Source organism: Oryza glaberrima, chromosome 1 (assembly GCF_000147395.1).
Source record: "Oryza glaberrima chromosome 1, OglaRS2, whole genome shotgun sequence".
Classification (NCBI taxonomy): domain Eukaryota; kingdom Viridiplantae; phylum Streptophyta; class Magnoliopsida; order Poales; family Poaceae; genus Oryza; species Oryza glaberrima.
The window spans coordinates 13,371,549-13,383,553 of NC_068326.1; the positions used below are offsets into that span (position 1 = coordinate 13,371,549).

The window sequence follows — 12,005 nt, forward strand, 5'->3', positions numbered from 1 at the left end:
AAGTTGAATGCCAGTAAACTGAATCCGGAGCAAGTGAGCTTGTTCAGAATGGCTGAGCATGACAAGGTGGACAAGCTAATGATCACTAGGTCAATCAACGCTTGAGAGATTCCTGGTGTGCTATGTCCTGTAATTCCTGTGAATTCAATATCTCAAGATGGCTTTGGGTGGCTTTGGCTTGTTACTGATGGCCATGTTTTTTTTCAAAACTATAGCTTATTAACAGCTTGTGGTTTTGAAAGTGCCTATCTGTGTATATCATCGTTTTTGTACGTAGTTCAATGTATATTACTTGTTGTAATTGCAATTGTAAAGTCTATGTAAAAAAACATACCGGATTATTCTTCCGTTGCCTTGTATTTGTCATTGCTGGATTGGAGTGTTTCGATTTGTCCATCGTGTGTAATATTCAGATATATAACTAATATATTTAAATTTTACATGAAACAATCAAGCTGAATGGAAACCAAATACCTACAGCAAGAAACATCTATGGAACGCGATGCACAAGCGCCGGCGGTGGCCGGACCTCGCGATCTGCTTTTCTTTTTCTTTCCCTGCGCTCTCCTTTTCGATGGAGAGTGACTCTGCTGTTCGATGGAGAGGGATCGAGCGACGCTTGACCATAGGACGCACAAATGAGAAAAAAAATTAAGTGCCAGATTTACCCCTATTCGGTTTTAGCACTTTACTAATCTACCCTTTAAAATAAACGGTCGAGATTAATTCTACTTGGAGTAGAATACTGCAAGTAGAGGGCACCGGAGCGTCTCTCTTTCATATATAGTGCTGGATCTGATTGGACATTTGGGTGGAGTGATGTGTGCTCAGATGCCAATCTTCTTGGTCTTCTTCTTCCTAGAGACCATACACGTTGGTGGCCTCTTTATCTCACAGTCAAATACACAACTGTAGTATGGTGGTATGTGAGATCTCCATGCAAGAACCTCAAATTTCCCCGGAGGCGTAGCGGTTCCAAACATGATATCTTGCACCATTATCTGCGAAGCTGCACTAGGACTAGAGGCCGTAATCAGGCCAGAGTAACTGTGAGTCTCGTTACAATTTCTCTGATAATTATTGAGAATTGCAACTGGATCCAAATTTTTATTTGCCCTAGGGATATACAGTGGCGCCACCACTGCCCAGGGATCAAGTGGATTTGTGCTGCTATAAATACTTAGGTTCTTCTGCTTGAATCCTCGGATGGTTGCAAGAACAAAGCTCCAAAAACGAGTGGTGGTGTTCGATCTCAGTGGGCCATTGAACATGTTTACACTTGTGAAACATCCACTCACCTCGCTGGCCATGTCCATCGCCAATGATGCCAGCTTGGGGTTCTCTGCTGGATCTGAGCTTCCAAATGCACGCACTCTGAATAAGTACCAGAATGCCTCATGAGTCAGGAACTGTAACTTAAGTGGCTGAGTGGTTCCGAAGCTCGCAATCTTGTCAGATCGGCTTGTGATTATGATCTTACTTCCATATGCGAAGCAACTCTTTGAAGCTGAGTAGAATCTTTCCCATAAACCCTGGTCGATCTCACCGTCTAGTTCAACAACAACCAGCCTCCTTTCTGATCCACCCAGGGCATCATGGGTCTGGTGCTTGGTTGTACCACAATCTTTGAGAGTCACTATGTTTCCATCTGTAAGACCATCTTTGCTGAAGAACACAATTTGCGAGAAGTGGCTGCGCACTCGCTCGTCGATGCAGGCATGCTCGACAAGGGTGCTCTTGCCCACTTTTCCTGGGCCGATGATGGGCAGGACGCCCAGATGGTCAGCGCCATAGGTGATCTCTTCCTGCAACAGGAAGTTGATCACACATTCCATCTCCATCTGCCGGCCAAACATGCACTTGTCCAGAAGCAAGTACATGCTGTACGGCTGACGGGAGAGACGAGGGTATGTGCTTGATAATTTTATGAACTCATTGGCATCTCCAATGATAGTTTCTAGGCTTACAACAACCTTCTCGAGCTCCTTCACCCTCTCATCACTGTCACTGCAGAAGCAAACACGTTTGGCATGATTGAATTTAGACAAGACAAAGGAGTAACTCACTTCATGATCTTTCTCCTTCTTAACGTCATGGGCTCGAAACCTGAAGGTGTCCAACGTATAGTAGCCTCTGTACATTTCCTTTCTCAGTATGTTGAGCTGATGCAGCATCGCTTGGTTCGTGACGTGGCGCTCTTCTGCATCTTCAATAATGATACGGACTCGTAGTAGTAGCCGTTGCAGGTTGTCCAATCTCTCCTCTTCTGTTGTTGTTGTCACTCTTTTTGAGTATTTTTGGATAAGGAAAGATATGGTTCTGTTGGCAAATTCGCCCATAATAGCAGAAACAATCACCTCCATTTTTTTTGACAAAGGAAGATCCTCTGCTCTACTTACAAGAAACAACGTTAACTGGGACATGTATTTATAGCTTAGAGGCCCACACAAAATAAAAGCTTAGACAAAGTGTATTAGAGTGCATAGGATAATATTATTGTTAGAGATAGATTATAATAATTCGATATGACTTGGTCGTTAGTTACCTTTATTGATTTGATTTAATATGAAAATTATCATGTACTCTACATACATGTCCACAAGGCTCAATACAATGTATTCATAACAATCTATGGCTCCCCTATTCCATTCTTCTTGCATGGTACCAGAGCTCTAGGTCTAGAAACCTGGAACATTCCTAAAACCAGGGGCGGATCTACCCATTAGGTAGGGTGGGTCGACCGACTCAGCTACGACTCGTGCCGTCCCACATTCTAAAGACCCCCTTACCCTTTTATGATAGTCATGGGCCATTAAAATTATGTATAACAAGGTGTAACCACCCAACAGATTAAGGCCGTTGTGCGAATGAACTATTAATATCTTTTGGATTGAATAGACTCAAGATGATGTTGGCTGTACCTCTCGTTGGTCCTGTGTGGATAGTAACACTAATAGGACCAGTATACTAGCTAAGTACGTGTATGAATTGAGTATATAAAAATAAGTAAATAGTGCTATTTTATTTACTAGCAAATACTTTGAAAGATTACATGGGACTGTATGGCGCCCAGGCTTCAAGATTTAAATGGGGTATATGCCTAATTTAAACGAGTATGAACAAATTTGAAACTTTTTGGGTATGAAGCTTATTTTGTTAACTAACTATTTCAAATAAGTTTAAACTAAATTTGAACCTATATATATGCCATTTTTAAGTAATCTTTTATTCTAGGTATTTGTCATCTAAATATACAGTTAGAAAACCATGTAATATGAGCTAGTAAAATATCTTTGAATTTGAGTTAAAGATATTAAGAACATAGTAGAAGTATTGCACAGAAAGAACGTGAAAAGCAAAATATATTTGTGAATGGAGGGCACATAGCTGCAAGACCTGCAATATCTATATTGTTGACATATATTATGTTCACAGGGAAATATTGTTAATGATATGGATCCACACAAAAAATAATTTACAAATCTTTTTTATTTTAATTTCCTCCCCATTAGCACCACAGTTCTAAATGTCTACACCTAATTTGGATGGTATATTGGTATTTAAGTATATCTGTATAATTTGGTAAAATATTTTCAGGATATTTCGATGTCATGGAATCAATTTTGCCTAGACAAAAGTTTTCACAATTTCATTTGCACATGTGGATACGACGGTCTTACTTGTTTTGAAAAAAAAAAAAAAGCTAGTGGCAACGATCCGTGCTCTTGTAGGGCTTTTCTCTTTACTACCTAATGCTTGTAATGTGCATATATTTAATCCAGGATTGGATCAGCAAGGAGGCATTTCTACCCAGAGTCAAGCTACAAATCAAGCTTACTATGTCCATATGGTTCGGCCTCTAGATAAAGCACTTATTTTAAGCGTATAGCTTCTTCATATGTGAGCCCTGTTTCAGATGTACTTACAAATGTGTTCTAGTCTTATGACTAAATTCCTCATCTACTAGTCAAAATATTTGAAACAAGGTGCGACAACATCCATAATGGTCACTAATAAGGCTTATGGTTCGAAACTCCTTCTTTGTTTTTCGGTGGCACGTGAAACGACACGAGCCATTAATATATGATTAATTGAATATTAAGTATTACAGTTGAAAAAACATTATTTGAACTTATACAAGAATTAACGTTTATGTAGAAGGTATTTGTAAAAAAAAAACTCATCGTTTAATTGTTCAGGTTTGCAATAAACGAGGGAATAGTATAGAACTCAGCCTTAACCCTTGTATCTTTATGAGACTGTCCCACTTCGGATCCTTAGCTGAGTTGGACAGTTCCATGCTCCTAGCAGCTGTTCCTCCTCCCTTTCGAAAATCTTTTGGATACCAATTATGGCAAAATTTGCTACATGACACTCAAAAGGTATGATTTTTATTGGTAAACACCACAAGAACGTGAATTTGTCCGAGAACACTCCAAAAGTATGGTAATTTATCGTAGGACACCGAACACATTAAAATATAATATCCACCCAATTGATGAGAGATAAATCGTGTAAAATGTCAGTTTTGCCCTCATTTGCTTCTCCTTTTTCCTGGTCTTCTTTCGATAATAGGCACTAGCTCTAGAGCTGTCGTAGGCCTCTGACTCACTTTGAGCATAGGATAGGACAACTATTACTGATTGTGCACAAGATGAGCGGCGAGGTTCTCGGCGTCAATCAAAGTGGTCACCTCAGTGGTCCGTGTGGCGTCCGGGTCGGCCACGTCACGCACGACACGTCGTGGATGACGGTGAGCCGCCTAGGCCAGTCGAGGAACCTCATAGTAGCGAGCGACGCGTCAGGGAAAGGTGGCGAGGTAAACCGAAGAGGCAGCGCTGTAGCCAAGGCTAGACGGGTGGAACCTGCCCGTGGCACAGCGGAGCACACGATGGGAGTATCTGCGGAGCGAGCGGTCCGACGGTGGCGAGAACGGGAGCGCGGGACATCAGTTGCGGCTGTAGAGGTGGAGCGTGACAAGCAGCAGGAGCAGGAGGAGCATCATGGCTGTGGCGCTGGCTGCTGTAGCAACAAGGAGGAGGTGGTGGCGGTGGTTGTTGGCAGGAAGGGGAGGGGGACGGTGACGGAGGTGAGGCCCTAAGGGCAAACTTGTCTTTTATGAAATCATCTCTCTCCATTTCCACGGAATATATGAAAATAATGTGTCGGGTGTCCAGCAGCGAGTTATTATGATTTTACCGTGTCCATGAACGGATACGCGTTTTTTAGGTGTCTCACAGCAAAATTAAACCACGATTTTTCAATATCCTGTAGCAAATTTTGTCTTTATTGTTTGATTTTTTTAGTTTGTTTCCATTAATAATAATATTTTCCTTCGAATTAATTGACCGCTGTACGGTTTCTTCAAAATTAAGTCCCATCTTGTCGATCGATTTGCTTAATTCAACTAGAATGCCCATTGCTACTAGTCCTAATCGTTGAATTTATTTTCTATCCACCATTTTACGTTGCACTTACTCGTTCTGGTTAGTTTATTTGGTTGCTTGTAGGATCGAAACCATGGTCTAAAGTCAATCACGCGTAATGGTTAGTAATGACGTGTAGTGTTACGGCATGAACTTGTTCTGTTGGTAGTCTATTTCATTAAAGTACAAGATTTTAGAACTCATGAGAATTTTCCATCTGAATTTACAAGTGAAGAAGTAAATGTAAAAGATACAGAGAAAAACATTGAAAGCATGCGAATGCCGTGTGGATGCATGAACTGAAGACTGAGGACTTGAGTATGACTAGTCTATCGGTCATGATGAAGAAGAAAACTAGAAAGATAAATAAATAAGTCAATCCACCCACCAAACACGTAAAGTTGATTTCTTGGAACTTTACAATACAAATTCTCTCATGAGATTCAAAAGAATCTATCTGTGGAGTAGCTTGATACTAGACAATATTTGAGGAGGAGGCTAGCATGTTTGTTAAGAGAAGAAGAAATTAAATGTTATTAGCGTGCTAAGATTAAAGATATTTTGCAAGGGGACTCAAATACTAAATTTTGTCATTTGATAGCAAATGGTAAGTATAGAAAAATAATAATTTAACAGTTATATGATGGAGACCAAATAATAAATGGTGATGCGAATTTAAAATCACGTATTACTACTTATTATAAAAAATTATTTGGTCCATATGATAGTTCTTCTTTAACATTGGATAAGAGTCAAATAAATAATATCCCCCAGGTATCTCAACTGGAAAATGATGCTTTAAAAGAAGAATTCACTGAGAAGGAAATTAGAGATGCAATTTTTCAAATGTAACACAATAAAGCTCCGGTTCCGGATGGATTTCCAGCTGAGTTTTACCAAGTGTTCTGGGATGTTATTAAATCAGATTTGTTTGATTTATTTAAAGATTTTCATAGTGGAAGTTTTCCTCTATACTCGCTCAATTTTGGTACTATTATATTACAGTTGCCTAAGTGCAAAGAGGTTATAAAGATTCAATAATATAGGCCTATCTGCATACTTAATATCAGTTTTATAATTTTTACCAATATTGATACAAATATAATTATTGGGGTGGCTCAAAAAGTAAATAACCCAACTCAAACAACTTTCATACCTAGGAGAATTTTTTGTTGCAGGAATTTTTTCGTCAGATATCTTGTTATTGCTATGAATTTTAGAAAGCTTAGTAACGTAGACTGGAAAACAATTGAGCAAGGAATTAAAAAAACTTAGTAGTTGGAAAGAACATATTTCTGTAGGGGAAAGATTGGTTTTGATTAACTCTACGCAATCGAGTCTAGCCATGTTTATGATATCTTATTTTAGATTCCTAAAGGGATTCTTCAAAATATTGATTATTATGGACTAGCAAGATGGGATATTATATATATGTCAGCCAAAAGATAAGAGTTCATAATTTAGAAATGCAAAACGGATGTTTATTGAGCAAATGGTTGTTTAAACTAATAAATAAGCATGGTGTTTGGCAAGACTTAGGCTGCATTCGATCAACTCCAAAACTGAGAAATTTTTCGCGCACGCAAAACGAGAAAGTTTATTAGCACATAGTTAATTAAGTATTAATAATTATAAACTTGAAAAATGGATTTATTTGAATTTTTTAAACAACTTCTATATATAAGTTTTTTTTTTGCAAAAAACACATCATTTAATCGTCTGAAAAACGTGCTAACGGAAAATAAGGAAGTTGAAGTTTAGAGTTGAAGAAAAGAACTAGGCCTTATTGAGAAAAAAAAGGCTCAATAATCAATCCATAAATCAAGTTGAAAGGAAAGGGATTCCCTTTTTTTAGTCGGAACTTATGAAAGTTAAGAGTAAATTCTTAAATATGGGTTTCTAGATAATTAATAATGGTGAATAAGTTAGATTATTGAAGGATAAGTGGATAGGAAATATTTCCTTTAAGTACATGTACCCTTCTTTGTACTATATAGTTCGAACGAGAAATTCTTCAATTGCAGATGTTATGAGTTCTGTTCTGTTGAATGTTTTTTTTAAGAGCATTAGTAGGCCAGAACGTGGTCAATTGGCATTACCAATGTGCTTCAATTGTGCATATTCATTTGACGGAAGAAAATATTTTTAGATGGAACTTTCATCAAAATGATCAATTCTCGGTTCGATCTATATATTTAGCTTTAATTATTAATGGTTATATTGAGAGGAATAAGATTATTTGAAAACTTAAAATTTGTCTTAAGATTAAGATTTTTATGTTGTATCTGCTTAAAGGGGTTGTGTTAACAAAGGATAATTTGGCTGGGGGAATTAGAATGGTAGTATGAGATGTTTTTAATGAAAAAGAAAAAAATATACCATTTATTCTTGGATTGCAATTTATTTCTTTTGGGTTATACTCTCCGCATAATATATCTTATATTTTCGAGAATTAGTTTGTGGGTATTGATAAAAAACCAAGAAATTTATTCCTATAGGAGCACCATCAAAATCTTATATGCATGTATTTTCCAGGGCAACATACTAGCGTCGGTGTTGGACTAAGTTACAAAGGTGTGATGAGGACATCAAGTGAATAAATAATGCATATCGTAAACTTTTTTGGACTACTGGTGTGTAATTACTTTTGAGCGAATTTCTGTAATAATTAGTTGTAACTCATTAAGTAAATGCCGGAATTATATTCCATTATCTACAGAAAAATCTTAGTGATTCTTATACACGTACAAAGTCCAGCTTCCACCTTCCATGCATATGATTGACCTTTTGTTCCAATTCGTAAGCCTTGTTTGAATATGCAATTTGATTGAGCTTTTCGATAGCATGCAAACAAAAAGTCATTAGCGCCACTATAATTATAACAAGCTTAAAAAATAAGTTTATTTTTGATTTTAAGGAAACTTTCATATAAAAAGTTTTTTTAAAAAAATTAACTGTTTGAAAAACATTCTAATAGAAAAGATGGAGGGAGTATATCTTTTTTTCATAGACCTTTGCCTCACTTGAACATGGTTTGTGCATATTTGGCAGGTACCATCTCCTTAAGTTAAGATGATATCACTAATCATTGACTTTGAATTATTCATATACCTGCTCCTGCTCTGCAAGTCTGCAACCAGTCAACCACCATCCAAATAAATTTGAAGGGAAATATAGATAAAAAAAACTGTCTCAAGTCTTAGAAAGGCTAGACATAGAAAACTTAAAATCTTTTGTTCTGACAAATAAAAATGATGTACTTCAGATTAATAAGATGATTAGCTGCATTCTTCTGTACATTATATGTAGGTGCTTGGATTGTTCATATACTAGCTGGAAACACAGTACTTGACAGATGTTCAGATTTACATTACAGTTTCAGTTTTCGGATAATTTCAATCTTCAAGAAACAACGAGACGATCAGGTTGGCAAGCTTCTAATCTCCACGTGAGAACCTTGAACTTTTTCCTTCAAGCCGAACACTCTCCCTTTACAAAATCTTCCAGCCTTTCACTGTTTCAAACTCATCTTCGGAACTTCGGCTTCACTTTGTGACAAATCTTCTGAATAGAACCTGTCTGATAATCGTCAATAATCACAGGGTATTCGGATGAAATTTTGTGTAGGCTCGTGACATGTTGGCAGTTCAACTGCCTGCCAATTAAGGATCGTCAAAATTTAGTTTAATTAGGAGCAAATTGGAAATATGAATTTACTGCTTCAGCCTATCCTGGTTTGGTCCATCAGCTACACAACTAGATGGGCACAAGTTTACGCTCACCTGCTGCCAACTGCGACGGATTTTGGCCCATCAGCCATCACCGCTTCGCTTCTTATCACATTGGGCTATAAGGTTGGGCTGGAAAATCCATGAGCAAATGTATTGTTTATTAGAAGTATTGTGCACGTCAACCAAGTATTCAATACCTAAAGACTTGAGAATTTCACGCTGCCTAAATGTTTAATAGAAGGAGAAGATCAATTTGACATGAACTTTATCATCACAAATGTATAAAAGAAACTCTTTACGCCCTTGTGCTTATGGAAGGAGAGGAACACATACGTCTTCGATGGTACTCCCTGCATTTCAAAATATTTGACACCGTTAACTTTTTATTACGTGTTTGACAAAAAAAATAAGTAATTATTTATTCTTTTCATATCATTTGATTTATTGTTAAATATACTTTCATGTACACATATAGTCTTACATATTTCATAATTTTTTTAATAAGACGAACGGGCAAACATGTGCTAAAAAATCAATGGTGTTAAACATTTTAAAAACGGAGGGAGTATTATGTTTTAAGTGTTGACGGTGGTGAAGCGGACTGTGGAAAAAGGTCGGCAATGGGAGGCGTCGTCTGCCAATCCTACTAGAGAGTTGTTAGGCACATAGCTCTTTTTCTCTTCGTCATCTCAATCTTAGCTTAGGAGCTTTGCTTAGTTTAGCCTAGCTAGCTTCTTGTGTACCAGATTATGCCCCCTCCTAACCCCAGGTGGTTGTCTCGGCGTATTATATCTGTATGCATGTTATTTTTCTTCTAATATAAAAATACTCTTGTTCATTCTGATAGAGAAGTCTGGACAACTTCCATCGACAAATTGATAGATTCATATATATAGGTGATCACAGTGGATGAAAAAAAAAATCTTGTATTTCTGAAAACATACAAAAAATAAGAGAGCCGCAAGTGATTAAAAGTGAAAATTAACCCTATGAAGAAAATGTCTTGCAAAACAAGAGAAAAATATAAGATAGCATGAGGAAAAACTAAGTAACTAACACTATATTTCGTCGATGAGTTTCAGGTACAAAAGGACCAGCTGACGCAACAAATTCTCATGACGATCTTATTACTTGGTATGAAGATTAAAATATTTCGTCGATGAGTCTCAGGTTCCACAATGCTTATTACCTTGTATGAAGATTAAAATATTGCCTATTACCTAGTTTGGAAGCACACTGTGGATGCCCTAATATCAATAAGCCAAAGCAGCTGAACACATCCCGGTACATGGTGCCAATAATAATATCTCACTTTTCATTGAAGTCCAATGTTTTGATTGAACAAGAATTCTTAAAGGTGACCAAATTCATTTTCTCGAGTTAATATTAATTCAGAAAAGAATATGTTACTACCTAATAAAAATACGTATTTTTATGTTAGCAAAGTAAAATGCGACTAAATTAGATGTCACTGTAGCCTAGAGGAGCCGGCACCCGGCGTGTCATTGTTTTGGAAGGACTTGCTGATACAAGCCAAAGAAAGCGTTGTTCATGTGCTCAGGCAGTCAAAGCAGCGCCAGCCACAGAATCGGCGCGTTTGGTTCAAGGAAAAATCTGTACCAGAATTTTTCATGTGAGTTAAAACCGAGATGCAGTAAATGTCCAGCTCGTTTGGTCTAAGGCAACGCACAGCTGGAGTTTTTCCTGTATATGCACGCTAATAAACTAGGACATTATTTATTTTGAAATTTTAATCACTCGTCTTTTTCTAAAAGAAAATTATAATTACTAGAAAAAAATGAGCGAGTCATGTCCATGTTTCAGGATAGTTAAATGAATATATCCACCTCCAGGCCGGGCTTAATTTGCGTTTCAAGTTCCCGTGAATGAAAAGAGAAGAGAGTGAAGCATCAGCATTCTGGCTTACCCAATATCCGTGTGCATTGCTAGGGTGGCCATTACCGTCGTGCGGCAGCCACCACCACCACACACTCATTGTCGTCTCCGCCATGTGCCTCCCTCTCTACGTCCACAACCCCTGATGCATCGACATCGTTCCTTGGCCGTGTGCTCCGGGTTAGTGGATGCATGCGGCAGCCACTTCTCTGCTCATCACCGATGAGGCACGAGAACCATTGCCAGATACCTATGCACCAGACCTAGTACTAGGGTAGATCTGATGCCCACAAGCACCATACCACCCATAGATACTAGACCTGCAACTGATAGATATAGTTAGTAGAATGATATATGTGCGTATCTATTTTGATGCCCAGTATTAGATATGCTACCCTGTACTAGCCACGGCTTAGCTGCTCCACCTCACCATTGACCTCGCCGCCTCACCGGAGCCCTACTTTGTTGACCGATCAGGAACACGCTGCCATTCCTAAGCTGCCCAGCTATGCTTGAGCTTCATAGCACTAGCGGCGTCGTATAGAAGAAGGGAACGAGAATGAGAGAAGAGAGAGAGAGAGGGAAGGTCATATGTGGTATGGATAAGAGGAAGCGGAGACACATCTGTGTGTGGGAAAAATAAGGTGGTGAGAGCATTCGCATGAAGGATCCCGTGCCCTGGACGACACTCTGTTAGCTAGTTTTCTTACTAAAAATTGATACCAACGTCTAAATGAACTTTGATTCATCGTAATCTATCATTTATCAATGATCAATGATCAAAGTTAAAAAAATGATAATATAACTATTTAAAAACATAGAAAGTACTTAATTAACCAGAAAAGCAATATCTTTAGTAGGACCTTCAATCGAGTTTCAATCAAGATTGTATCTCATTTCACTTTACACCGGGTTTACTATAAACTTTCACTTTACACTTTGCACTAGGTTG

The 12,005-nt window shown here is 38.0% G+C and overlaps 1 protein-coding gene and 1 long non-coding RNA gene across 3 annotated transcripts; both read right to left on the bottom strand.

Annotated features, from left to right (window-relative positions):
- Positions 1 to 827: 827 nt before the first annotated feature.
- Positions 828 to 2,363, bottom strand: LOC127771851 (putative disease resistance protein RGA3). Its single transcript, XM_052297826.1, has one exon. It carries the CDS (start codon positions 2,361 to 2,363, stop codon positions 828 to 830), a length of 1,536 nt encoding a protein of 511 aa, XP_052153786.1.
- Positions 2,364 to 8,671: 6,308 nt separating this feature from the next.
- On the bottom strand, positions 8,672 to 11,748 carry LOC127757235 (uncharacterized). 2 transcript variants are annotated; one of them, XR_008013405.1, is made up of 4 exons: positions 11,449 to 11,748; positions 11,085 to 11,373; positions 9,209 to 9,507; positions 8,672 to 9,081 (listed from the first exon to the last, which is right to left on the bottom strand). It is a non-coding gene; the product is annotated as an uncharacterized LOC127757235 (long non-coding RNA). The 2 variants fall into 2 exon arrangements; XR_008013406.1 differs by having other exon boundaries at positions 11,085 to 11,379.
- Between the last annotated feature and the right edge of the window lie 257 nt (positions 11,749 to 12,005).